The sequence below is a fragment of the Paecilomyces variotii genome (genome assembly GCF_004022145.1).
Source record: "Paecilomyces variotii strain CBS 101075 chromosome Unknown C8Q69scaffold_8, whole genome shotgun sequence".
Lineage (NCBI taxonomy): Eukaryota > Fungi > Ascomycota > Eurotiomycetes > Eurotiales > Thermoascaceae > Paecilomyces > Paecilomyces variotii.
In genome coordinates this window covers 973230-999132 of record NW_021167147.1, presented here as the reverse complement: position 1 = coordinate 999132, position 25903 = coordinate 973230, and the positions used below count along the sequence as shown (strand labels likewise).

The following is a 25903-nucleotide window of genomic DNA, read 5'->3' as shown; positions in this document are numbered from 1 at the left end:
GCTATAGAAGTCGGTTGTTGCGCCATATGACTTCTCCACACATATTCTTCCAGATCCGTGATGGTTCAGTATCCTCAGACACTGGCCTTATGAAGTTGAAGAACAGTTCTGTCACCAATTCCGGATGCATTGAATCGCGATCTTCATTATAGAGATAGTTTGCCTTCTTCACCGGCGGCCTTGTTAACGATGCTCATTGGTAATTTATCTTCGCAGAGTCTCAGCAATTACCTTCTCTAAACTGTCTCGTCGAACTCTCCTATGCTTATAGCAAGTGCCGGCCCTGGGAATAACCTTCTAAGTCTCCCCAATATAGTGATGACACTGCAAAGGCTTCGACCAGAATGGACCCGTCTGTGAGGAAGTGCTGACTGTCTACCTTCAGGTATTGAAAGAGAGAGTTAATAAAGATGCTGGTATGTATATAGAACGGTGTATATATATAAGAGTCATAATGCACTCAAACTTCAAAGCGTAGTATAAAGTTTGGGGAAAGAGAAGGTCAGATTTGGTGTAAAAACTAGCGATTCTTAAAGCCGTAAATGAGGGGTAATATCTTATGAATGCACCACACATTTACAATCACTTCTGACTCGGTATTACGCAGGGAATTCGCGTCACCGTCAATGTCCAATGCTACGGTTAATTGCTCTGTAAGTGGCGGCTGTATCTTCACTGTTCAAAGAACTGGCTCCATGTTGTCAGATCCCGCGTCTCCTGCAGGGGCGAGCTGCAAACCTGCTGCGTTCCGCTGCTGTGTCCCCTATGCAAACAGGGTAACAGCTGTAACGGGTAGCTGCCTGCATCGACCTGCATGGAATCATTAAAGACGGGAGAGGGACCATGGATCAGTTTAATTATGTGTTCAGCTCAGTTCAGAACAGCCGAGGCATTTGTGTAAAGTCGAGGAGCATGAATAGCTGGTAGATTTCGGAGTCAATTAGTTCTTCAAGCAATCCAGAGATCATTCCCTTTTCATATGCTTTCTCAGAATCTTTGCTTCCGTCATCCTAGATCTTCACACATGTTCATTCACCGAGTTTCAGTTATTCTGCATTACATATTATATTCTACTAATCAATCGACAACCTACCCGCTGCGAGCTCCCGAGAGACGGACACATCTTGTCCGTTGCACAAAACTTCTTTGTTCGAAGTTGACAACTCATATACACCATTACTATAAGAAAGTAAAGCAGTTCTATACAGACGGCTCTTTACATCTTCCCCCTTCTGGGATCTTAGGATATAAGTGCGTTCCCGGACTCGATTGGCTCAGATTAAGATATAATATCAATATGCAGGTTTGGACCGGCCTTGCCGTAAGTAGTACAAAAGCGGTAAAATACATGTGTAAAAAAAAAGCCGACACAAACATACTGCCACCGTTACCGTTTCACTCGTTTTCTCGAAGGAGACTCGTTCCTAACGAGAGATCTTCCCAGGATCGTCTGCTGTCTGCGAAATGCGTCCGTCGCTATAGTCCAGGGCGTGGTCATCTCGTGGCTTAGAGCAGGACCATTTGCCATGCGTAAGAACGGCTTTGATTTTTCCTGCTTCTTGACAGTAGTCTTGGCAGCTATCGTCCAGGGACTGACCATTTCGGGGGCTGGGGCGAGATGATTGTCAATTCGAGCATCGCGGGGTACGGTGGATTCGTTCTTGGGTATGCTGCCTTCCTTGTTGGGTCCATGGGGAATGATAAACAGTTCCTCATCATCCGTGTCCAGTTCATCCTCGCTGTCCGAAGTTTCATCCTCCGACGTATCGATGTCTTCCTCCGACGTATCGATGTCTTCCTCTTCGCTACATTCATCCACTTCGTCTCCTGTAGAAACAACAGCAGACTTGCTGTTGTTTGGTTGCACGCTGGGTCCTGCTAGGTCGAATTGCTCTTGACTTGGCTTTTCTTTGACAGGGCGCCCCAAGTTGACCATCAAGTTGTACCGATCGACGAATGCTATTGCGAATTTCTTCTTGGCTTCGTCCAGTTCCTTGCCACCAACACCATCAACTTTGAGCTTGTTCAGAGCGTCTCTTGCGCGCTTGACTCTAGTTCCATGCATACTGATCTTTTTAAAGTCCACGTCACCATCTCGCAGTCTTTTCCGGTCCGCGTTTCTTTTAACTCTGTGAGGAGGTATGATCCGCGGAGGTTTGGGGTTTGCAAGGCGTTTTTTCAAGCGTGACTTTTGTGTTCGAAGTTTAGATCTTTCGGCACGTTCTTTTTTTACCTCTGGAGGAAGTAGTGCTTCACGCGCCTTAATTTCCATAGCATGTTCCTTGCGGTATCGACGTTGATAGAGCTTCTTTTTTTCTTTATGCTCTATTATTTCCTGAGGGGTACGGTTGGCTTTCCTTGCTTTGAGTAGATGTCGAAACTTCTTTCGATATTCCCGCATGGCTAGTTTGTCTTTCTCTCGACATGCTTGAAGTTCTTCTGGAGTAAGGTCCTTCCTCCTCCGAGCTCCCGATCTCACTTTGAACCATGGGAGTTTCGAACTGGCGGAATTCTTCGCTTTTTTGTGTATGTGTAGAAGCCGCTGACTTTCAGAGAGAGAAGAATGGGTGCATGTTCCCCTCCAGTCGAATACAGTTTTGGGATCCCCATATGGGCAAGCCAGTTGCAGAGGTTTGTCTACTACTGGCATGTATCCACCCAGCATAGCAGTAAAGACAGCTTCTGCTAGCAAACATAATTTTCGATTCAAATTTATATCATCAATTGAGCATAAACCCCAGTCCATTGTGTATATTGTAACGAATTTGGAAGTACGTGGAACTCCGGGCTGATTCATCAATGTCTTATAGTATGCACATCTGTCAATGTTAGTCATTAGTCAAAATAATATATTAGTATCCTTACTGTTGTGCTATGGGACGATACTCATGATCTAACTTCCTCTTCGATAATCCACCCATTGTAGACGTTGCTGATCCAACATAGATATGTGGAGTGGACTTTTCCATTGTTGGCCAAATAAGACGGGCATATACCCCAGCATCAGTAGTATCCAGCCAGTCGAGAGTTTTCAAATCTTCAAACGTAGGAGGACTATGTGTATCTAATAGGTGCTTTAAAGGCTCTGCTGTATATGTATTGAAGTAGGAGAGAAGGTATTCATCGTCCCAGACTTGTAGAGTAATATTCCACTCATCTGACATTTCAAGGCTCCTGAGGGAACTGAGAGTTTGCAAAACACGTTCCTGGAATCTTTCATGCATCTGGACGGCCATGATGATGAAGTTTGAGACGAAAGTCGCATTGAGAGATACCTCTTGTCTACCTGGGAAAGTCGATTTGATGAAGAAGAGGGGAGAGAGTGAGGGTCCGGCCTCTGTGGGGGCACTTCCATATTAGGAGGAGAGAAAACTGCAGCATCACGTGTGGACGATATTGCTGCTATCCATCGGTTCTGTAAAAATAATATAATCTCAGTATTTCTCTAACTGGCTCGTCGGGCTATGCCTTACCAAATGTTTGATGGAATTCCATCATTGCGGTGAATTATTCGATCACTGATTCTCAAGGTCCAGGTAAAGGGAGATGCGTCACTAGCAACCTAAGTCCGGATCAACAGGCATTGTAGTATCGCTCTAAATTGTAAACCAAGAATGATTCAGTGCAGCCAGTTATCCAGAAATAAGAGGATCCATGTTCACTTGTTAGGTACGGGCAAGCCTCACCTTATACTCGAACGAATGATTGTAACGTAGCATGACATCTCTTCTGACTCAAATTGCAAAAATAACATAGGGGGAAAAAGGAATAGAAAGACTAACAAAAAAAAAAGTAGTAGTATCATGGGTGTGAGAATGGCTCACCCGGGCGGCTTCCATCTGACCCTTCACCAGACAGAGCTATCTCTCTTGATACCTCCCTGGTAGAAGGTTGAACACAGACGGTCTGTAAGCCTTTTCCTGTGATTAATGTTATTGTAATAGTGATACTGCAGTAGTATAGGCGCGGAAGAGCCTGAGACGTTACCTAGTTTCAAATCGAAGTATCGATCTGGTGTGTCTCGTGTTCTGGCGACAGCGAGTCATCGATTCTCATCAGATCGAAAACAGATCAACAGACGCGTGCGTGTATTGGTGTAAGCAGAAGAGTAAAGGTTGGTTCTTGTGATTAAACTTGGTAACGCTCGTTTCGTACGACGACAGTAGAGAACAGAGTACACGGGGAGAGACTAGAGATATAATACGGAGTGGGTGGGTAGGAGAGAAAGAAAGAAAGCACTGGCACACTCGACATAAGGTGAAAGCAAGCGCGTCTGCCATCACGCGTCTCGCGCATGATTCAATCCATCCACATGGAACGCGTCAGCGGCGCCGGACATTAGCACATCTATACAAGGTAAATGAGTATACATACCTATTAATGTAGGTTCTGTCAATCTGAACAGAAACAGGCGCAGATAGAGTCTGTACCTTCAACATCAACTATTTATTCTATGACTTCAAAGGATTTATTTCCTTACCTGGCGCTAGTCGTGGCTTTAGTGGTATGGGCCATCTACTATGTGTTCTTCCCTAATAGGTTAGGTACCTAGGTATTATAAGCTCCCACTCCTTCAGTTAAAAAAGAAAGGAAAGAAAGAGAGAGAGAGAGAAGAGTCGGGGAGAGATACACAAATAGTCCAAGGTCTGAAGCAGATTAGAGCGTGGTAGAACGTTTTGACATAACTTTAACGATTGTGCCAACGACGGCGGTTCTTGCCTTGTTGTGTTCTCTCAAACTGCGCAGACTTATACTCATCTTTGCCCACTCTGTTTCCAAAATGTGCAAATAGTTGAAGAGCCAGAATACAAGCATATATTCTAGACTCTCGAGATCGTCGAACAGAAAGAAGTACATATCACCCGATGTAAAGCGCACTCCATATCGCTATATAGAGCTGAGGTATCGCACCGCGGAGCGGCTTAGCCCCAAGGGCGACAAGGAACTGTCACGTGACCAGCAGAGTGCGACTGGAACAATGCATGTATGTACAGTACAGTCTTGAATATACTGCTACTTATCACGCTACTTGTAGATCTACTACATAAGAGAGAAAAACTTATAGCGAGCTGAGTAGCTAGAGCAGCTAAATCGAGCGCTACTACTACTCCTAACTGGAAATATCGTAGACTAAGAGTAACAGCTTTATGCAAATAGTTCTGTATTAAGGAGTCTAGGTAAAGAACTCATATATTTTGGCGAGGTAATTATATCGCGAGTGGAACTAATACCAGTCGCAACGTCCAACATGCCCTGCCATGCTGCCCACAGGTCAGACTTGCCATATAACTAGCATTTGTTAATTCCGTTTCACTATTAACAAAAGTTCTCGAATATAGTACTTATGCCAGAAACTGATCTCAAACTGGGACCGCTCCGCATTGGTCTGCCGACCTCACCATTTCTTTTAGTGAGCCATTCGCGTCTACGTAACTGTGGACATATATAGCATTACTCCTCTAAGATCTTGTGCCGGTACAAGATCCGCATAATGAGCACGCTTTTAATGGCAATGTAAACGAGCAACTTCCAGGATTGGTGGTCTGTCTAACCAGACAGTTAAAAGATAAGAAAGACATTATAATACGGCTATGCATGCCCGTATCAGAGGATGCTATTAATAGGTCTTGAAATGGATTCTGTGTTCTTCTAATACAACTTATTCGCATAGAAATAAGAAGATATTTCGGTGCCCCTGGGGGCTCCAGTAGCGGTCGCCAGCGCCAGCAGCCAGCTTAGTCAGCAGAGTAATGGCCAGATAACAGGTAGTTAACTCAATCAAGCATCTTCATTAGCTCCAAGATTACTCAAACCCGGTTAATCTACAGGGATTAATCTCTAGTATTTAATTTACTTGCTCTAGCTACTAAGCCTACTATACAGGGTGTGACTGCAGTTGAGCATCGAGGCTATTCTTATGGGAACTCATGGCGTACACATGGAGCACATAAGTACTCGTATCATATATGATAGTAATGATGTACCTTAACAATTGTACTACTCACCGAGACAAATCTTAGCTACGGTCTACGCGCGAATACAATCTACTCAAGTCTCAAAAGGATTATTGAAAACATCATTTCATAATTGTCTAAGCTTCTACAGAAGTAGCTCGGAGTTTTTGCATCGTGATCATTACATGATTCACATGACCCATGTCTCCCGTATTCTGCCGTGTTTCTCCGCTTATTTCTTGGTGGCCTTCTGGGCGGCCTTGGTGACCTTACCGGCACCACCGGCGGACTTCTCAACGGACTCTGTAACGGAATTATTAGTTTTTGAACACGAATTCTGGGTTTTAAAGGGAAATACGTACTCACTACTCCAACGGCGACTGTCTGACGCATGTCACGGACGGCGAAACGACCGAGAGGAGGGTAGTCGGTGAAGGACTCGACACACATGGGCTTGGAGGGAACCATCTTGACGATGGCAGCGTCACCGGACTTGATGAACTTGGGGTGGTCCTCAGTGGACTTTCCGGTACGGCGGTCGATCTTCTCGAGGAGCTCGGAGAACTTGCAAGCAATGTGGGCAGTGTGGCAGTCAAGGACGGGAGCGTAACCGGCCGAGATCTGACCAGGGTGGTTCAGGACGATGACCTGAGCGTTGAAAGAGGCGGCGGCCATGGGGGGGTCGTTCTTGGAGTCACCCGCGACGTTACCACGGCGAACCTCCTTGACGGAGACGTTCTTCACGTTGAAACCAACGTTGTCACCGGGAACACCCTCCTTGAGCTGCTGGTGGTGCATCTCAACGGACTTGACTTCAGTGGTGACGTTGGAAGGAGCGAAGGTGACGACCATGCCGGGAGCGATGATACCGGTCTCGACACGGCCGACGGGCACTGTTCCAATACCGGAGATCTTGTAGACATCCTGGAGAGGAAGACGGAGGGGCTTGTTGGAGGGACGGACCGGGGGCTCGATGGCGTCAATGGCCTCGAGGAGGGTCTTACCAGTGACCTTGCCGGCCTTGGTCTCCTTCTCCCAACCCTTGTACCAGGGGCAGTTGGCGGAGGGCTCAAGCATGTTGTCACCGTGGAAACCGGAGATGGGGACGAAGGGGACACTCTTGGGGTTGTATCCGACCTTCTTGATGAAGTTGGAGGTCTCCTTGACAATCTCGTTGTAACGGTCCTGGGACCACTTGGCAGTGTCCATCTTGTTGAGGGCAACAATGAGCTGGCGGACACCAAGGGTGAAGGCGAGCAGAGCGTGCTCACGAGTCTGGCCATCCTTGGAGATACCAGCCTCGAACTCACCAGTACCGGAGGCAATGATGAGGATAGCGCAGTCAGCCTGGGAGGTACCAGTGATCATGTTCTTGATGAAGTCACGGTGACCGGGGGCGTCTGTGAGTGAAGATTAGCAATGTCCTGTTCAAGTAGTCATACGTAGACGAGTCGACTTACCAATGACGGTGACCTCATACTTGCTGGTCTGGAACTTCCAGAGGGCAATGTCGATGGTGATACCACGCTCACGCTCGGCCTTGAGCTTGTCAAGAACCCAGGCGTACTTGAAGGAACCCTTTCCGAGTTCGTTGGCTTCCTATAGGGATAGTTAGCTTCAGCGAAAGGAAACCTGAGGTGATTAACCTCTCCGGTAGCAAAAGAGAGGTCGAAGGCGGTGACTCCGTTGGTGCTAGTGCACCTGAAACCGCCGATCGCAACCCCTCCCCCACCACAAGAGGGGTAGTGAAAAAAAAAATCAGAATTTTTGTGCGAGTAGAATCATACCTTCTCGAACTTCTCAATGGTACGCTGGTCAATACCACCGCACTTGTAGATCAAGTGACCTGTATAATTTATGAGTATCGTAGGAATCGTCGAGGCAGCAGGATCGAGGTGTCTTACCGGTCGTAGTGGACTTGCCGGAGTCGACGTGTCCAATGACGACGATGTTGATGTGGGACTTCTCTTCCTTACTGTAAGACAGATCAGTTAGCTATCGAGTCCGAATGAAGCCCATCCTCGATGGATTTTTTTGATGGAATCGAGGTCCTGCTTACCCCATGGCGGCGGTGTTGTGAGATGTGAATTCTTGTAGTGTCTTTGTAAGATACTAGAAGGATTCCGGAGGGCGCTCAGATACTACGGCCGAATGCGTAGAGGTGCTGAGACAGATGGTTAGTGAGAAGAAAGGAAGAGGAAGCGCGAAGCTGGACGGGAGGGGAGTTATACGTACTGAAGCAGACGAGGGGGAGAAAGAAGGAAAAAATCTTGTGGGAGGGGAGGAGGGGAAATCCTTATATGGAGGGGCAAGCGAGAGGGCGACTAAGCAGGCGGGCTCAAGCCCTCCCGCAGCCGTGCGTGCCATTGGCCGTGGAGGGGACGATGCCCCACCCTGGTTGTGCGGCACCAGCGCAGAATCTTCACTTAGTAGTAACTGTCGGCTGGCGGACTCGACCAAAGAGCTCAGCTGTTTTGGCGGCAAGAAAAGACTGCCTGCCCAGCCAGCGGCGAACCCTGGTAGAAGTTTTCGCTGCGGACCCCACTCTTCTGACTCTCCTTGGACTCTCCTTGACTCTCCTGCCCATCAACCTCCCCTCAAATAACGGGTCCCGATGCAGTGTACTGGGCATCAACGCCAGCAGCCCACACCGCTGCGCTGGCCTGGATGCAAGCGCTATCCCTCATGTTTGCATGCTTTTACCAGATGCCCCTCCTCCCATTTGCCATCCGTCGCCAGCGAACAAGTGGCGCGGTCGCCAAAAAGAGCTTGATGCGGGGCTGTGATTGACATATCCATCAAGCTTCCTTTTATTTTGGAATTGGCGCCGTGGGAGCCTCGACGAAGAATTTTTCTTTCTTTGTTGCCACATCCCGTCTTCGGGAAAGGACAAGGTTACAGTTCAAGATCTAGATCCAGATACCGGGTGGCTGCAGGTATATTGGGGAATAATAATTGTACAATTTTCCTTTGATGTCAATACGATACGTAGCTGTGGTCCCAATAAAAGAAAAGAAAAAAAAAAAAAAAACAAGGATTCCAAGATTCCACCTAGCCACCGTAGGATCCCGCTTCGCAGGTTTCAAAAAATTTTTACTTTCTGTTTCACAGTGCGGGGTATCATCTATCATTACTATTGTAGACATGCCGAGACGATCTCTCTCACTTAATCCATCTAGCCCACTATCAGGTTCTGTTTCACTCTTATCCAAAGAAACACCAAAAAAAAAAGCACGAGTACCATCATATCGGATCAGTTTTCTCTCCATCGAGTGCCGCATGAGGTACACTGGCATCCTAAGATCAGTAGAGAACAAGCAAGAGCTGTAAGAGACAATGCGCACCTTGAGGAATGTGGTCATAGGCTCATCGGCACTACGAATCTGGAGCTGGAAGAAGTATGCCCGCTCTCCATTGCACCCTTCCGCGGGACACTGGGCTGTGAGAAGACAGCTGCATTAGCCTTTCTGATTCATGCCAGCAGCGTAGATACCCCAGAGGAACTCACTTGCTACCGTATCCGCATTCTTAAACTCCTCCTTGCCGCCAAAGACATCCTCTACCTCTTTCTGCTTCATGTCTGTCTTTTCGAAGTATTCGACATCCAGGACATATTGGTAAGGGCATGTACGGCATTCGAAACGGTTGACGCCAAGAGGATATTGCGAGGAGGGCTCAGCGCGGGAGATAGTCAGCACGTTGCTGCAGTTGGGACAAACTAGAGCAGTAATCGACTCTATCAGCATCAAGAGACTCATTTTTAAGGTGGCGGAATGACGAGCATTCAGACGGAGAAGACTCACAGGTCAAGGGCATCTTGGAGGATTGATTCAGATTAAGAAGAGGTCAGGTCTGAAGATATATAATATAAATACATGATCCAGCACTGGTCAAGAACGATAGATATTCATGACACCTTTCTTCAGCATCCTAGCCAGCTTCAAGCCTGGTGCACGAGAAAGCTTTTGATAGGGCTCTTATCGTGCAGCATCATCAGTGGGCGGGAAATACTGTCTAACCGCGCGGCAACCGCCGGCAGCGCGTACGACGTGGGGCATCGGAAGCAGAAATATCGGCACGGATAATCTACAACTCCGAGCGGCTATCGATGTTTAGGGAGTCAGGATAGTCAACCATCTTGTAGATTGTAGAAAGCATTTAGAAAACAACAGTCTGTCCAGGTGGAATTGCCAGTCCACCTGACAGCTTTTCGAGATTGCTATAGTTGGTTATTTCGCTTATATGTACATATATACTCTAGCCTCTTTTTGAAATATTTAAACCCACAGTGACGCGCTCCCCTGTCCTCATCTCTCGTCACCCCGCTACTTCCGATCCCTGCCCCGCATACGAGCGCAATCGTGTAGAGAACTACTTATCGGCCTTCTGCAAGATATCTACGCGTCTGCGTACGCTTTCTACGGTCCTGTTTTCATATAGGCCAATTTTTGTCGTGGTCTAGAGCAAGAATGGCGGACGACGAGGTGAGCGGCGGTCGGGTTTATAAGCCATTATTAGGCAGCACTAAGATACTGACTATTCGAACAGGGTGCATCTCCTCGCGAGCTGGTCGTCGAGGCGTGCCGCCGTGACCAGCCTCATCTGATCGAGCAGGTTATTCATGGCATGGAAAACAAGTCGAACGAAGAGATCGCCGAGTTCTTCAACTCCGTCACCGATGCTCTCGGTAACTATGCGCTCCACATATGCGCCATGTATGGAAGCTGTGAGTCCGCCAATCTTTGCTGAACTTGGGGAGATGAGAACAAACTCCTGACTATAATTATTATAGACGATGTCATGGACGCCCTCTTCGATATCCAGTATTTCGAATGCGACCCTCTCACGCGTGTCGATAAGGAAGCCCCCCTTCACACTGCTGTTCGCTTTGCCAACGAAAAGGATTCAAAGCTCGGTCTTGAAATGATCGAGATGATGTGTGAGGCTGGATGCGACCCCCGCGTCAAGAATAAGCACGGTCAGAAGGCTATCGACCTAGTCTATGACAACGACGAAATCAAGCTAGCGCTGCAGAAGGCCGAATACATTCTCAATGAAGGTGTCAGAGAAGCCGATGAAGATGGCGATGAAGGCAGTGCGAGTGACAGCGACTGATAAGTCATACTGAACAACTGACCTAGGTCATCTGTCGGACAGGGCAGATCCGTGGATATCTTGGCGATCTTCCGCCGACAGTCTAACAGTATCTGTCCTTTTTCTATCTTACGGACTACAACACTGGTGTTGAGGTCAAGCATGGTTTTCGGTTTGAGGACGCGATCAAGATTGTGAGTTAACTTGAGTATCTCGCAGCTGGTCGATCAGTTCCCTCGCTGTCCATTTCACTTTACATCGGACAAACTTGTCCCAAATATGGCGTCACTTAGTACCTGGCGACAGAGATGAAGCTCATAGCCCTTGTCCCTGGTTTCTTTTCTCCTTTGTCTTTCTATTTCCTTGGTCTGTTCACTATAGAGTAACTCAGTAGACCCGATCCGGGTTGCTTAGACGATCTACGTCTTGCCTGAATGATCTGGTGATAGCCACGTGCGACTGTCAATGACAGCTACGCTGGAATAGAGTGGTCCCAGGAAAAACAAAAAAAAAAAAAAAAAAATTGCCCAAATATCCATGACAAACGATTTCCACAGCCGTCATCTCTTAGTCCAAAGTCCGTATTACTGCAAGAGAAAAATCAAGTATTATACAATGGACCAGTACAGATCTAACATGCTCACAAGGGATATCATATAAGGTATCATATCGTAGTGCAACGGACAACCGCCAGATTTCCAACATCGAGATGAGGTATTTCAAACATCACTATCCTCCTCATCTTCTTCGGGTTCTTCGTCTCCGGTGCGTCTCCGAGTACGCCTCGCCCCTTGGCCTCTCGCTTGAGTCTCTGCAGCCTGGTCGCCAGAATTATTCTCTGGCTTCTGCTTTCCTAATCCAAGACTCCTCCGGAGTCTGCTTTCGAATTCTTCCATCTCCTCCTTGTCTTCTGCACTCGCCGTATTGCCATTCAGCATAGCAGGGTCCGGGCGCCCGTAGACCTCCCTGACTAGTCCAGCAACACCATTTTCCCCGACTTCGATTTTTCCTCTAGGACCAACCATGTACTCAATCACTTCCTCTCCACCATCCATTTCTCGATTGCGAACCAGATACCCATCCTTGCAAAGCCGCTGCAACAACCGTTCCGTGCGGTCGATCGGTGTGTATGCTTCAGCATTGGTACGCCTCAGGTAGCGATCGAGCTTTTGCTCCGGAAGAGAGCCTCCATTAAGGCTGATGACGGAGATTATGAAGGTGTAAAGGGCAGTGTAGGTACTTTCGGTCCATGATGACGGGGCTTTCGTCGGTGGAATTATGGTCGGAGTTCGGTAGGCGGGAGGAAGGGTACTTGTTAGTATCCACGATTTCGTAGCGGATGATTGCTTCTCGACACGTTGTGCAGCTGCATAGATATAAGTTAATCAATCATATAAAGCACTTCTTTTCGGAAAGCATGCTTGTTGTTCAGGGCAGGTTGAGAAGGGAGTAAAAAACACGAATCCTGCATTATCACCAGGAACAGAAGAGAAAATACCAGAACCCACCTCTTCGTTGGCTAATTGTAACCTTTTCCTTGCCTGGTAATTCGACCATCTCCATACCAAACCTCTTCCTTAGAACTGTCTGAGCCTCATCGAAAACTGCCTTGAACCGTCGCGATCCTTGCTCTCCCAAAACTTTCGCGCTAATATCGGTGCGCCGGATCGGTTGTCGTGAATACTCGCTCGCCAGCGCCAGGCGCACCATCTTCTTGACCATCACGTCAACCATAGTAGGCGCCTCCACCTCATTGCCGGACGATTCGGAGTCGCCAGAGTCGTCCGGTTGTACATCGTCAGTTCGTCGTCGCTGGCGTCGAGAATCATGCTGTGTCTGTTCTCCCACTTCAGAAGATGAAGACGCTTCATCTTCGCTCGCTTCTGGTTCTGGCTGCTGTAATTCGCTCTTGATAAGTATGCGACTTCATTTTAATGTACATACGTCCGTGCATAGGAGCGCAGGGAGTCGGGAACGATGAGGATGAAACATACTGCGCGCCGTTTCCGTACAAGAGGCATGTTGCCGATTTGATGCTACCACGTAGCTTTTGGTACCGTTACAGAACAAATCCAAGATACTAACAGTTGATAGCCTCTTGCGATATTGTTCAAGCGCAGTTGAGTATGGTCCGTGTTCGCGCCCGACGCGTTAGACGCGCGACGCTTGGCAAGCACTCTAACCTTGCCTGGCGACGTCAAAGTTTATCAGTTGAGATAGCAACTATCCACCCCACATTCGCCTTCGATATTATTCAAATTTCTCCACCACACTAACAAGCAAGCATCATTGGTCTAGTGGTAGAATTCGTCGTTGCCATCGACGAGGCCCGTGTTCGATTCACGGATGATGCAAAGCGATTTCTTTTTTTGCTCTTCATTCCTATTCTTGTCGCTCTTTTTTTTGGCCGTCTGGAGATGAATGAACCTAAGTACTGTCGATGCTTCGTCCAAGGATTTAGCGCGTAACTTCATCTACAGTACATGCTCATTCGACTGCAAATAAGAATCGCGCTATCTGATGCATACCGACCGGCTCGCCTGATGCGAAGTCTAGTCACGCTCTAGCTCTGTCTAGGAATATATATATCCGTAGTGAGTTCGCGTAACGTAAGGAATCTCATAGACAGTATATGTACGCCGTTCAATCCAAGACTATAAAATATCAAATACTCTAGGACAACAGTAAAATATACGCACGACAAGCTGACATTGTTCTCATCCTGAGAGGTCCGCTGGAAACCTACTGGCTGGAGGGCTATCATTCGGAAGAGTGACGGGCAGTTACGCACGAGGGTGCTACGTATTCCACATGCCATTCCCTTGCTCTTGGTGAGAGGGAAATGCAGTTACCCTACATGTCTGGGATACTGACGCGCATTCCCGAAAAGGGAATGGAAATGGGTTAGTAATTGCATTGTACAACCAGTGAAGATGATGCGATGTGTGGGATGTCCGACGAGTTTGCTAAGGGGAATAAGAGCATTCCCAGGACGAGAGAATATGGAGAGGTCCGCCGGTATTGCAAGGGCAGGGCAAGTCATAGAGGAACTGCGGAAATCTAGGATCACGGAGCAAAGGTTCTGGAGGAGCACTTGTACGGGAATAATTTCTTAATTGCTCAGAGAGCTGGAGGTCGCCGAAACCTATCAGCTATCTCTGTTCCCTGACTCTATCCTAATATTGCAGCTGCCAGGAGCCGAACTGAATCTCCAACTAAACTGTTCTACGGTTCTAGCTCCGTCTTCTTTGATCCCATACAGGTGGATCCAGGTAGCTCCCCGTTGCAGCTGCTACCCGGTTTGTATAGGATAGGAGCAGCGGATTGCAGCAGGTTTGCAGCTCGTCTTCACAGAAGCCGTGAGGGCTGATAGGAATGCACGAAAGAAGGAAATTCACATCTCAACCCCGCAGCATTCCCCTCATAGAGACGTCCGAGGAAAGGGGAGATCCGACAATTGAGGTGCCAATTTGATGAATCCTATATTCGCGGACTGTAAGTGCGAAGGAATTGCTGAAACCCCGCTTCGAGACCAGATCTCTCGGACATAAATACAGCCATCTTCCTCTCTGGCCCTCCGATTTTTTTCTCATCAGATATACATATACATACATTTATGAACCCCCCTTTGTTGACTACTTATCTTGAGTTATTCAATGTATATATGTACCAGATATTTTGAGTTATTCAATGTATATATGTACCAGATGTTTTCGATTGTTCTTGATAAGACTTCGGGCCGTATACTCTCTTCTTTTTCTGGTTTGAACAGTCCCTTATCGCGATCTCTATATGCTCATGCATCTCGTCGTCCCTACTTAAAATGACGCTTTTTATATTGACTTCCCAATTTGTAACACGAGGCACTTCATTGTGAAGACCAGGGGGACACCGTACAACTAAAGGTAGAGTTGCAGGAGACGGCACAGGATGGCCACACCCCGACACTTAATGTAAGTTTGTCTGCTTTATCGAAAAGAGCAAGTACTGGGAGACACTCCGCCTCGCATAGGGGCAAAACGCGGTCTATCAACCGCTTTCCACCCGCAGACCGATGGACAGACGGAGCACCAAAACCAGGTACTTGAGCACTACTTGCGAGCATATACTAACTTCGAGCAGGATAACTGGGCCAGCCTATTGCCAGTGGCGCAACTGGTCTACAATAAATCCCGACATAGCGCAACCGGAATCGCACCAGCGGAAGCACTCATGGGCTTTATCCCCGAATCGCGCCTCGATGTCGCCGAAGACACGCAAATGGGAGAAGCAGAAAACGCAGTCGACCGTGTCAAGCGCCTAGATGACGCGCGAAGGACCCTTACCGAACACTTGCAGGGAAACCATGAGCGGGTCCATGGCAAGTCCTCGGCGAATCCCTGAAGAACTTACGTTCTTGGATTTTCCTGTTCATGGTCACCTCCTCCTATTCACAGGAAAAGAGGTAGATACATGTCCGGGTGCCACTCAGACCGGACGAGGTTGAAAACGCAGGGAACTTCCTTAAAGATTCAAATCTTATCATCTCTGACAGTACTCGAGTTGAAATTGTATTCATGCCAGATGAGCATATTTCCCAGATCTTCTATAATGGCTTTGCAATCCCCGACCACGCAGATATCCACAAAGATGATATCCATATCGTCATATACGGGAAATAATCGCTACGTTTCGAGGACTTTGTGACAACTCCTAACAAACCTCTCAAATTTATCGTTTTATCTCTCGAATTCGAGGAAAATAAAGTGCCCTTGAGGAGACAAATCGACGTAATCTGAAAATTACGCGATAATCGAAACTGGCATTTGGCCTTCTTGAACCACGAACCCAGTCTGCTTCCGACAATAAACGCCTTTTATGATTTGGATTCTTAATAGGTGCATAAAGAGTTCGAGACAATACTTGGGCCTATTGTGAAAAACCTCCTCATACACGTTCTTTTCTGGTTCAATCCGGAATTCAAAATGCCAAAAACCCACAGCAATTAATTGCAGAGCTTCCAATTCTTGTCGCATGTGGTCGCATTTGTCGCAATACTCAATTTAAAGGCTTGGAATGCAGAGCAGCTGCATGAGATCCGTATAGTGCATGAGGGCAGCCTCAAGCTAGCTTACGCGCTTGCGGATTTGGACTGGCGTGTAAACAACATCCATTTCAAACGGCTTATGGATAAACTGATCCAGATCGCATTCGTGATCTATGATGATTCGACTGTCTATGCCGTAGTCAGGATCAACAAGGCAGAGTCGAAGAATTATTCCTTCCATCAAGGTCATGGAAGTAATCGGAAGCAAGTGTCAAGGCCAAACGAATTACTTCATTTCATGAATACAGCTTTAACGTTTGAGGAGAACGAGGCACAGCTGAGACGTCAGATTAATGCTCTGACGAGGTTACGCGAGACTCCACGATGGCACGAGATATTCCTCATCCACGAGCCCAGTCAGCTTCCAAACCTGAATAATTTTGACAGCTCTCGTTATCTTGTACCATTTCGCCGGTCTTCAGAGTCCGATGCATACAATAACTTCTGGCAGTATATGTACAACCCTCTTCCACGACCTACAGACCGTGAAGACGGTGCAAAACGAAGTGAGGAAAATACTCGGAGTCGGGAAGATATGGTGTCGTTCCTGTGGTTTGTTTTGAGTCTATAGCTTCTGAAATCCGCCCGTGCCGTGCTTGCGGTGGAAGGGCGGCCAGGCAAAATTCAGACGCGCCTACAACGGCATTTCGGAAGTTGTACTCATCGATAGCCCTTCGTTAGTACCTTGACATATTGGTTTTTCATCAGAATAGCTGTCCATATATATGAAAACTTCCAAGCCCGAGTCTTGCAAACCCTCATCGCCCTCAGGAGGCTGGCAATGACAGAGGAATGGAACATCACCCTACAAGTCTGGGACGATGAGTACCTCCTACTTTATTTCAATACACACACTCCGGATCATATAAAATGTCTTCTCGATACCGATGGAACCCCTCTTACGTTTGATGAGTTGAAAGGCGTTGATTGGATAGACACTACTGATGCCGGTGTATATGCTCATCTGATCTGGCCGATCAGCGAAGTATCACGTACCCATATCTATGTTGGCTCAGCGACTTCTATACAATAGATTATCCAAGAGAAGGATCGACCACGAAAGCCGTCAAATATGGAGAAGGTAAGCGTATCACCTTACCATATTATAAGTTTTCAATATAACCTTCATAGATGCGTCTACTAAAAACGTTTAATGAACCAAATTCAAGTTTAAGGATGGTTTCGTGCGTTAGGCCGTCTGGCGAACAAGGTACCAGAACCATCACAACTCCCAACAATGGCTTAATGCCGCCGTGCTTCGACGGATTGATCGAGGTGGCAGAGGGACAAGCAAAGATCCAGGGTATCGCCTCTGTGATCGAAATACTACCAATCAGGCGGTATAGTAGATCAGCGGTCGCAAATCCAGAGACAAATATCGAGCCCTTGCATATCCCTCCTGGTTCGATGATATCGAGAATAATGACGAGCCAGCCCTGGGGTCCAAAAGGCGTCGTGCGAACGAAAAGTCCCCCGCCGTTGCCAGCCAGAAGACATCTCAGCTTGAAGCGCAGGCCCGTGAATGCTTCAGATTCACGGCCATTATGGATGTGGCGCCGCTTGACCCCCACTGGGGATTGGGTATCGAGGCAAATTGCCCTCTCTACGAGGGCCATGTGCAGACTCTTGTGGAGATCTTTAAGGTCAAGGGCATCCGCCGTTATGATCCTGAAACTCGTCTACGCGTCTCAGTTCCCCGGTAAAGCGGGACTGATTAGAAGGACCATCGACAAACCAACGCTGGTTGACGTGTGAGGACTCTAAAGATCTCGTTGACCGCTATACAGAGTACACCCATGGCAATCCCAAGAAAGATCAGTCCCTCACTTCTCATCTCCTCTACATCTCTTACCCACTACTCGACCGTCAAAAGGATTGAAAAGAACGCGTAACGTTCTTTTCGACATTATTACATGTGTATATAAAGCTTTAGATAGTTACGTCGAGAATATACCTCAGTTAGATACCTAGGTAGTCTTGTGCCTACTTACTGCAGCGTGAGTGAGTGAGGTGACCAGGTCGAATAGTAACTTAACATTCCAACGATGATAAGCTTTCAGACTCTCCCTATACAATAGAAGAGGATTACTCTCCGTGCTGACGGGATCTAACTCGAACCAGGCGCGATTTGAGCTCATTAGCTTCACGAAAAGATCGAGTAACACCTTTGATCCTCTACCAAATGCACATGAGAGTGACGTTCTGCGAGTTTCAGCGTTACAGCTTGTCTACCCTTTATAAATTTTGTTTTATCTCGCATACTCTCAGCAGGAGTGACGCTTCGTTGCGAATCCGAGGTGGTTTCGCAGAAGGGCACCTGGCGCTTCAGTGCATATACTCGTTTACGTCTTTCGATACCCCATCAGATCCTTGATGATATTATCGAGGAGATGATACGTCGAGATCAAGGTATGACGAACTGAGATGCCTTCAGCAGACTGCAGCATCAGCCTGACTGTTTTAATGCTGAAACCAAGGGTCCTTTTCTTTATCAGAAATCCACGGCAGAGACATTGTTACCTAGGAACCGATATCAGAATGTGAATCATACTGTGCCTTTTCCCTGAGGATAGACCATGAAACTTGAAAGTACCGTGCCATGAACAAACGCGGATCGGGACCCCTTAGGGAACCGAGATCAAAGGTCTACATGTCACGGCCAGGTGCCTACAAGGCTACCATCCTCTCAACTACAAGTTGTTCCCTCCATCAGGCCTTCAACCTCGGACACTTATTGTCTGCGACCCCTCAAACTCGATTCAAGCCCCATCATTTCTTTCTCCTCAAACGCCCATTAAGGTAACCTTATACCACAACAAAACACTGAATATCCATACTAATCCTTATTATCTTGGACCATCACGGCACAGGCTTCGATCCACCACTCAACGAGATACCACTCGAACAGGCAAGAAAGATGGTCGCCATCCCCAAGGAATACAAAGAGCCTGTCAGAATCGCCGTCATCGGCGGTACTGGACTCAGAGAACTCCCGGGTTTCACGCAGGTTGCGACCCTAGATATTTTGACTCCCTGGGGCAAGCCCTCCGCTCCTATCATTATCCTTCACCACAAGTGCTCGACTGACGGCAAGGATGTGTCTATCGCTATCGCCTTTTTGAGCCGTCATGGTCTTCACCATCAGATCACCCCTCACGAGATGCCTGCTCGTGCTAATATCGCTGCTCTTCGATCTATCGGCGTCCGGACTATTATTGCTTTCTCTGCTGTGGGAAGCTTACAGGAGTATATTAAGCCTCGCGACTTTGTGGTCCCAGACCAGATTATTGATAGAACCAGGGGTATCAGGCCATTCACCTTCTTCGAAGGAGGTGCTGTTGCTCACGTCCCCTTCGGTGAACCATTCGATGAGGGCATTGCCAAGGTTGTTCGAGCTTGCGGACACAGCTTAGAGGGAGAGGGTGTTGTGCTGCATGACCGTGGCACGTTGATTTGCATGGAGGGCCCTCAGTTCTCTACGCGCGCTGAAAGCAACCTATATCGCTCTTGGGGTGGTAGCATTATTAACATGTCCGCTCTTCCAGAGGCTAAACTTGCCCGTGAAGCCGAAATCGCATACCAAATGATCTGTATGTCAACGGACTATGACTGCTGGTACGAGTCGACTGAGGATGTTACCGTTGAGATGGTCATGGGTAATATGAAAGCCAACGCGCTTAATGCAAAGCACTTTATCACTGCTGTTCTTGATGAACTTGCTAAAAAAGAGCATACTGAACTTGTGCAGGCTAAGCATCTGGCTGGCTCTATGAAGTTTGCTATTAGCACCCCTCCTCATCATTGGAGTGCCGATGCTAGGGAAAAGCTCACCTGGCTCTTCCCTTGGTATATTGAGTAGATGAAGGTTAGTGTTTTCCTTATAAAACCTGCAATTCGTGTTCAAAAATAATCAATTTGTGCGGAAATCCGTCCGTTTGGAGAGGTCACTAAGGCTACTCAGCAGGCTGGTAAGAAATAGGCGGAGACAGACGGTAGAATCAAGGAGAAGTGGGTTATATCTATCACGTAATAATCGCCATATAAAGACTTTGCACTTCCTTTGTAGAAGCTTAGACAATTATGAAATAATGCTTTCAATGATTTACTTTGGACTTGAGTAGATTGTATTCTCACATATACCGTAGCTGACATTGACTGTGGGAATTATGGTAGGGCATAGGACCGGTGTCAGCTTCAATAGCAATATACGTTGGCAAAATGCACAAGTCCCTGATGCGTGTTTTATATACTCCTTAATGCAGAACTATCTGCATTATATTATCACTCTTAAAGTCTACCGCTATTTTAGGTAGGAGTACAGCAATATGGAGTGCGCCTTACATCAGAGTCATATTCTACTTCTTTCCGCTTGACGATCTCAGGAGTCTAGTATGTATTCCAGCCACCCGACAGAAAGATACTCAGATAATATCACTTCCGCACAACTCGTCCAGAATGATGAGCCTAAATTCACGGAAGAGACTTTGCTACCTAAAATACCGTACACGATATCAGCATGTAACCAGGAAATTTAACCCTGCCGTGCCGTAATCGAAGGCGGATCAGGAACCCTTATGGAACCGAGGTATACAAATTATAGGCAGGTGCCCACTAGGCTACCACCCTGTCAAGTATATAGTCGCTCCTTCCATCGGGCCCTTCAACCTAGGACACTCAAACTCGATCCAACCTTGCATGATTGCTTTCTTTCCCCAACTCCTTTCAAGATAATCCTGTCGTTTTTATCCTCTCAAAGGGTATCTGTCGTATCCTGGACCTTTATTGAGTACAGCTCTTGATCGAACGGCAAAGACACTGAATACCTATATTGATCTTTGTTATCTTGTACCATCAACCCAACAAAATGTCTCTCTCGAGAGGTGAACTCGAAACCGTCCTCCAGGCTGCCATCAAGAGACGGGAGACGGTCTATCAGAATTGCTACTCGTTTCATTTCCGTTGGTCCGATGATAATACTGGGGCGGAGCGTGACTTTCAAAGTTTCAAGTCAATGATGGACATACTCGGATTTCCAGAGCCACACGAATTAGTCATTGGCTCACGTCAGGCACAACCTGGGTGGTTTTTGACCCAGGAACTCAATGAAAAGCTTACGATGCCCGCGTGGAAAGCACAAGGAAGAAGTGTCGTCGTAGTCCACTACGCGGGACACGGAGCGGCCAGTGCTGGTGGTGACGAACTACTCCTCACCAATTCATCGGGGAAAGTTATGAAAGCATCTGCAGTCTTGCAAGCATTTCAAACGTATGATGACCAGGTGGACGTTGATATCCTTGTCATTTTTGACTGCTGTTGGAGCTTTTTAGCGAGCCGAACGATGAAACCCGGAGCCCGGCTTGTCGAAATCATTACCGCGGGTGACGAAAGAGATCCAATTGCCTTTGAGTCCACAGTGAAAGCATCGCTGACATCCAAATTGTTCATCGAGATCCGCCAGAGAGCGCAGATGTGCCACCAATATGTCGAGTTTACGGATGTCATTAGTGAACTTCGACGTATTTCTCCGCTAAAAAAGCCGTGTCACGCGTCTTTGCTAGGAGTCGGGTCCATTAAACTGCCTCTCAATCCGAACTCGGCTGCAATGTCGAATTCTATTATGGGACTTATCAATCAACCGGTTGCACACCTTGCGGCCACCTTTTCCATCCACGTTTCTTACACGTACGATGCACAACAGTTAGAACAACTATCAGCATGGATCGCCAATCTCGAAGGAGACTGTACGTTAAAACTCGAATACGTGAAGGAAACGAACTCGATGTTGTTTATTTTTGAGGCTCCTTATACCGCTTTCCTTCGCATCCAGGGTCTACCTGGGGTTACTTTCCTTGCCGAGCACAAGCCGTCAAGCCCTCCTGTTCAGCATCGCGAAGCTAGCTCTGGACGTATTGTTGGGATTGAGAATATGCCGCCCAATATTGATGTCTCCAAATTGTCTTGAAGCAGTTTCGCTCTATTACCAGATTGTATGATACTTTGTTTGCTGAGGACAAGCCGTCAACTCCTTGTCGTGGACGTATTGTTGGGATTCAGAACATGCGGCCCAACATTGATGTCGACCAAATTGTCTCGAAATAGTTTTGCTCTGATACCAGATTGTATGATAACATTGCATTGCTAGCAGTAAGAAGACTGAATAGAAATCTCTATATGTATATCTGCGTCAAGTCGTACTCTTACCAATATTGTAGCTAACTAACCAATATCAAGTAGTTTATCCATTATACCTCTGCGAGTTGGGAATAAACTTAGACCCCCTCGTTATAAGGTCTTCTGCGTTGACATTTAAGTCGCCAGAAGCCATCTACTTATCCACAACAGTATCCAACGCGACGACCGTTCCTGGCGCTGCACCCCGAAAAGATAGCGTGTAAACAGACGATGTAATTCTACTTTCTTTCGGTTCCTCGCGCCAGAAATCCTTCTTCCTATAAAATGGGCGCATAAAATCAGTATTTGCGATCTAAAAACAACCACGAAAACGCAGTATCAAAGAGCACTGACCCGCGAGCGAGGCGCACAATCCAAGCTGGAAGTATGCCACCGGGGATCTTGTATGTCCATGGATCTTTCAGATGTCTGTTGGCAGGGGTGATGCGACCGCCTGAGACTTTATCAACGAGCCAAGTGAACGTATTAAGGATCACATACGTGACGATGCCGGAGATGAGACCATATGCTATGGAATAAGTGAACGGCATTACGGCCAATGTCACAAATGCAGGAACGGCATCACCGAGGTATAACCAGTTGATCTCCGGGGCCGCTTTCGTCATCATGGAGCCGACGAGGACTAATGTGCAACCGGTGGCCCAGGGAGGGATGGAAGCGAAGATGGGCGCGAAGAATACTGAGATAAAGAAGCAAAGACCGGTTACCATGGCGGTTATACCTGTCATGCCGCCTTCGGAGATGCCAGCTCCAGATTCAACAAAGGCTGTTACGGGGGATGAGCCGAACAAAGAACCGATTGAAATGCTGAACGCGTCCACAAGATACGCGACGGATGAACCTTCAAAGTCTTGTGTCTCTTGGTCGATTGCGCCCGCGAAGCGAGCCATTGAATATAGCGTACCTGTGCAGTCGAGGATGTCGACGTAGAGAAATGTGATGAAAGCGAGTCCAAGCTGTCCGCTGACGCCGGCAAGGTCAAAGTTCTGCGCGTTAAGTGTCTTCTCGATCCGATGAAAAGTGACGACCTTCTTGAAGAAGTCGAATGAATTGTCTCCTTCGGGGGTGTGAGGGAAATAAGTGATACTTGTATCGCGCGGCCACGAGATTATGGAAACGAGTAAAATTCCAGCAATGATGGCGCCTTTGATCCTGTACATCAGCAGGATACAGGTCAAGATACCGCCGCAAAAGATACCGATCCACAGAGTCGGATTGCGCATTTTGGCCCATGACGGGCAGGTACCGTCTTCTAACATATCACTTTGCCTACAGCCAGCAATAGCGATAGGAGTACTCGTGTCGCCCGTAATGGCGCCAATGCCAGCGCTATACGTCAAGCCGATTAGAGCTTTAATTTGTTAGCCAACGGACTCATCAGGGTTGTTATTCCAAATACGCACAGAGATACAACCCGATTCCAACGCTTGATGCTAGCTTAATGGACCGTGGAATAGCCCTTGCAAGCCACTGACGCAAGCCCAAAATGGAGAGTCCAACGAAAACGAATCCTTCAAGGAAAACTGAGGTTAAAGCCAATCTGTATGGAACTGGTCCGGTTCCATGGAAACCGACGACGTTGTATGCGAAATAAGCATTCAATCCCACTATGAGAAGTTAGATCTTGGGGGTGCTCGTGAAGTAGTCCATGTTCTGTTAGACATACTTCCAGGTGCCAAAGCTATGGGCATGTTGGCAAAGACTCCCATAGAGAATGTAGATAGCGCAGCGATTGCGGCTGTTGCCGTGATGAGGTCTCGTCGGATCACGTTCAGACAAAGATTGTATTCGACGTCAGTTGCACACGTCGGGTCCTTCGTATCTGTGCAAACACATGTGCCCCCTGAGTCTGTCAAGATTGTGGCATTAACCTAGAGAGGTATATTAATCGTCATGTTTGGTGAAATTGTGGAACGATGTGGCCTGCTATTACATACCGAAATGATATATGCCATTGCGAAGAAGGTAGCAAGACCAGCACGGATTTCTGTCGAGAAACGCGATCCTTTGCGCTCACGTCTCTGCAGAATGTATGTGAGTATGGACATCCGGGATCATATATCAATGATACTGATAGCCAATAGTTGGCATATGGACATACATGCCCTGACCTCTCCAACCTGAACCGACGGCCAAAGGCACTATCGGCCACGGCACGATCGAGTCGTTCAGTCCATTGACCCATGATTACGGTAGGCAATAGTGGACTTGTAACAACTCTGGAAATTAAGACATGAACAAAACCACAGCTGGGTGTGAACTCAATTCTCTAATGAAAAGACAGGAAATGTAAGAGACAGGATTCCCAAGATCCGAGGCAGGTGAATGAGTGCCGGACTGGCTCTATATCATTCAAGCCACGGACAGTCGTTCCACAATGATATCCTAGAGCCCACATGGAAATGGCCGTTTTCAGAAATAAACGATCTGCATGTTTCCTTATCATCCGTCGAGTCAGCCACAAGGGCGTGCGAACATGCAAATAGAGTACCACCCTGTGCATCTGTGTGGGGTTACCATGTGCGCCTGTCAGCCCAAGCTGACTAGACTTGGGATGTATGGAAGACCGATGGAAGACCCCGTGCAAAGATAAGAAGGAATAAGATGGTAGCCTTGTTAACCCCGTCAGGGGTATCGCGTTAGGTTGTCGCACAGAGTAATCATTATACATTCCAGCATAGATCGAAAACTTTCAGAGCTTAGCATGTTGGCCAATCCGAACACTCTCATAGGGCCAGAGTTACGCATAGCAAGTGGCCTCATGAAAGACTCTAGTTCTTTGAGGGCTCGCGTGCTCACTCGATGCCGTAGAAGCCACTTTGGGAGATAGCTCGACGGTCGATTGACAACTCAAAGATCATCCGTCGGAGGGTTACACGGCATATTAGATGTTAGCGCAAGATGGAACCAGAAAAGCTGCAAAGAAAGTCCATGCGCCACTGCAGCCAGGACGATATGGAGATATGTATCTTCCAGAGAGTATTACAGATAATACCCCCCCACGAATCCGGCAGTTCCTCCATATCCCAGACAGCCACATGGAGTCCTCGACCCTTCAGGAACGGTTCGTTCGACTAGATCAGTCAGAATACAGAGACTGGGCCTCGGTTGCATCGCGTCCTCGTGCATCATGACTACTAGAGCTAGACTGCACAACGCGTCGGCTTCCCGCACTATGAAAAAGAAAAAAAAAGACCTCCCATGCGTAGATTAAGAAAATCATTGATTTTTTGCGTCCAATCCAAGCCCAAGCCAAGTTCAAGATGAGATAGGGATAGAACGAAGATGAGTGCTGGATTTGCGTTAGTATGTCCTTGCGGTGGCGGAAATTACCGATAGTTGATATAGGGCGCTTCCGAAGGAACAACTCGTTGACGCCAGTCTCCGACTGCAGGACTTAGATGGACAATTATGATTATGATCACAGCGCAGAGAATCGGATGGTCACAATCTTATCTAAACTTCGAAGCTGAATTCCATTCCAGAGGTTTCGCAGATATCATTCCTATTACCTGAATAAAAGCAAACCGGAGCTCGCCGTCCTCCAAGGCAAGAAAGAGCCTTCATCGACGCCACA

The 25903-nt window shown here is 47.4% G+C and overlaps 9 protein-coding genes and 1 non-coding gene across 10 annotated transcripts; 5 read left to right on the top strand and 5 right to left on the bottom strand.

Annotated features, from left to right (window-relative positions):
- Positions 1–875: 875 nt before the first annotated feature.
- C8Q69DRAFT_446053 (hypothetical protein) lies at positions 876–3236 on the bottom strand (the record flags this gene model as incomplete). The annotated part of the gene is made up of 5 exons (XM_028629107.1): positions 876–1010; positions 1094–1179; positions 1221–1315; positions 1392–2819; positions 2866–3236. The coding sequence occupies 5 exons, from the start codon at positions 3234–3236 to the stop codon at positions 876–878; spliced, it is 2115 nt and encodes a 704-aa protein (XP_028483800.1).
- A 2828-nt stretch (positions 3237–6064) lies between these two features.
- On the bottom strand, positions 6065–8202 carry C8Q69DRAFT_472904 (putative translation elongation factor EF-1 alpha subunit). Its single transcript, XM_028631006.1, has 6 exons — positions 8014–8202; positions 7859–7929; positions 7742–7800; positions 7415–7553; positions 6317–7354; positions 6065–6257 (listed from the first exon to the last, which is right to left on the bottom strand). The coding sequence occupies exons 1-6, from the start codon at positions 8016–8018 to the stop codon at positions 6187–6189; spliced, it is 1383 nt and encodes a 460-aa protein (XP_028483799.1). The 5' UTR covers positions 8019–8202; the 3' UTR covers positions 6065–6186.
- Positions 8203–8922: 720 nt separating this feature from the next.
- C8Q69DRAFT_472901 (putative RNA polymerase III subunit C11) lies at positions 8923–10009 on the bottom strand. The gene is made up of 4 exons (XM_028631005.1): positions 9758–10009; positions 9463–9672; positions 9299–9393; positions 8923–9243 (listed from the first exon to the last, which is right to left on the bottom strand). Exons 1-4 carry the CDS (start codon positions 9768–9770, stop codon positions 9208–9210), a joined length of 354 nt encoding a protein of 117 aa, XP_028483798.1. The 5' UTR covers positions 9771–10009; the 3' UTR covers positions 8923–9207.
- Positions 10010–10104: 95 nt separating this feature from the next.
- Positions 10105–11418, top strand: C8Q69DRAFT_318005 (ankyrin repeat protein). The gene is made up of 3 exons (XM_028627331.1): positions 10105–10438; positions 10503–10680; positions 10747–11418. Exons 1-3 carry the CDS (start codon positions 10424–10426, stop codon positions 11067–11069), a joined length of 516 nt encoding a protein of 171 aa, XP_028483797.1. The 5' UTR covers positions 10105–10423; the 3' UTR covers positions 11070–11418.
- A 119-nt stretch (positions 11419–11537) lies between these two features.
- On the bottom strand, positions 11538–13199 carry C8Q69DRAFT_472895 (MAGE family-domain-containing protein). Its single transcript, XM_028631004.1, has 3 exons — positions 13043–13199; positions 12557–12944; positions 11538–12414 (listed from the first exon to the last, which is right to left on the bottom strand). The coding sequence occupies exons 1-3, from the start codon at positions 13067–13069 to the stop codon at positions 11768–11770; spliced, it is 1062 nt and encodes a 353-aa protein (XP_028483796.1). The 5' UTR covers positions 13070–13199; the 3' UTR covers positions 11538–11767.
- A 132-nt stretch (positions 13200–13331) lies between these two features.
- C8Q69DRAFT_t101 lies at positions 13332–13402 on the top strand. The gene has a single exon. It is a non-coding gene; the product is annotated as a tRNA-Gly (tRNA).
- Positions 13403–16188: 2786 nt separating this feature from the next.
- C8Q69DRAFT_472884 (hypothetical protein) lies at positions 16189–16822 on the top strand. The gene has a single exon (XM_028631003.1). The coding sequence runs from the start codon at positions 16214–16216 to the stop codon at positions 16703–16705; it is 492 nt and encodes a 163-aa protein (XP_028483795.1). The 5' UTR covers positions 16189–16213; the 3' UTR covers positions 16706–16822.
- Positions 16823–19051: 2229 nt separating this feature from the next.
- Positions 19052–20002, top strand: C8Q69DRAFT_522611 (nucleoside phosphorylase domain-containing protein; the record flags this gene model as incomplete). Its single annotated transcript, XM_028633550.1, has 1 exon — positions 19052–20002. One exon carries the CDS (start codon positions 19052–19054, stop codon positions 19991–19993), a length of 942 nt encoding a protein of 313 aa, XP_028483794.1. The 3' UTR covers positions 19994–20002.
- Positions 20003–20842: 840 nt separating this feature from the next.
- C8Q69DRAFT_317913 (hypothetical protein) lies at positions 20843–22072 on the top strand. The gene is made up of 2 exons (XM_028627330.1): positions 20843–21875; positions 21932–22072. The coding sequence occupies exons 1-2, from the start codon at positions 20999–21001 to the stop codon at positions 22030–22032; spliced, it is 978 nt and encodes a 325-aa protein (XP_028483793.1). The 5' UTR covers positions 20843–20998; the 3' UTR covers positions 22033–22072.
- Positions 22073–22291: 219 nt separating this feature from the next.
- On the bottom strand, positions 22292–24631 carry C8Q69DRAFT_472876 (hypothetical protein). Its single transcript, XM_028631002.1, has 6 exons — positions 24428–24631; positions 24264–24347; positions 23993–24197; positions 23730–23933; positions 22660–23677; positions 22292–22583 (listed from the first exon to the last, which is right to left on the bottom strand). The coding sequence occupies exons 1-6, from the start codon at positions 24509–24511 to the stop codon at positions 22460–22462; spliced, it is 1719 nt and encodes a 572-aa protein (XP_028483792.1). The 5' UTR covers positions 24512–24631; the 3' UTR covers positions 22292–22459.
- Positions 24632–25903: the final 1272 nt, after the last annotated feature.

Excerpts from the sequence above, each read along its gene's own strand:
- C8Q69DRAFT_472904 (XM_028631006.1), bottom strand. Across the intron at positions 7,355-7,414 it reads GTATGAGGTCACCGTCATTG|ACGCCCCCGGTCACCGTGAC; the intron begins GTAAGTCGACTC and ends CTTCACTCACAG. Across the intron at positions 6,258-6,316 it reads AGTCGCCGTTGGAGTAGTGA|AGTCCGTTGAGAAGTCCGCC; the intron begins GTACGTATTTCC and ends ATTCCGTTACAG.
- C8Q69DRAFT_472901 (XM_028631005.1), bottom strand. Across the intron at positions 9,394-9,462 it reads GAATGCGGATACGGTAGCAA|CCCAGTGTCCCGCGGAAGGG; the intron begins GTGAGTTCCTCT and ends GTCTTCTCACAG. Across the intron at positions 9,244-9,298 it reads CTATGACCACATTCCTCAAG|TGTACCTCATGCGGCACTCG; the intron begins GTGCGCATTGTC and ends TTAGGATGCCAG.
- C8Q69DRAFT_318005 (XM_028627331.1), top strand. Across the intron at positions 10,681-10,746 it reads ATGCGCCATGTATGGAAGCT|ACGATGTCATGGACGCCCTC; the intron begins GTGAGTCCGCCA and ends TAATTATTATAG.
- C8Q69DRAFT_472895 (XM_028631004.1), bottom strand. The coding sequence starts at position 13,069 with ATGCCTCTTGTACGGAAACGGCGCGCA. Across the intron at positions 12,945-13,042 it reads TTGTACGGAAACGGCGCGCA|CAGCCAGAACCAGAAGCGAG; the intron begins GTATGTTTCATC and ends AGCGAATTACAG. Across the intron at positions 12,415-12,556 it reads TACAATTAGCCAACGAAGAG|CTGCACAACGTGTCGAGAAG; the intron begins GTGGGTTCTGGT and ends ATATCTATGCAG.
- C8Q69DRAFT_472884 (XM_028631003.1), top strand. The coding sequence starts at position 16,214 with ATGGATAAACTGATCCAGATCGCATTCGTGATCTATGATGATTCGACT.
- C8Q69DRAFT_317913 (XM_028627330.1), top strand. The coding sequence starts at position 20,999 with ATGTCTCTCTCGAGAGGTGAACTCGAAACCGTCCTCCAGGCTGCCATC. Across the intron at positions 21,876-21,931 it reads CGCCAATCTCGAAGGAGACT|GCTCCTTATACCGCTTTCCT; the intron begins GTACGTTAAAAC and ends TTTATTTTTGAG.
- C8Q69DRAFT_472876 (XM_028631002.1), bottom strand. The coding sequence starts at position 24,511 with ATGGGTCAATGGACTGAACGACTCGATCGTGCCGTGGCCGATAGTGCC. Across the intron at positions 23,934-23,992 it reads CATAGCTTTGGCACCTGGAA|TGGGATTGAATGCTTATTTC; the intron begins GTATGTCTAACA and ends AACTTCTCATAG. Across the intron at positions 22,584-22,659 it reads ATTGTGCGCCTCGCTCGCGG|GAAGAAGGATTTCTGGCGCG; the intron begins GTCAGTGCTCTT and ends CCCATTTTATAG.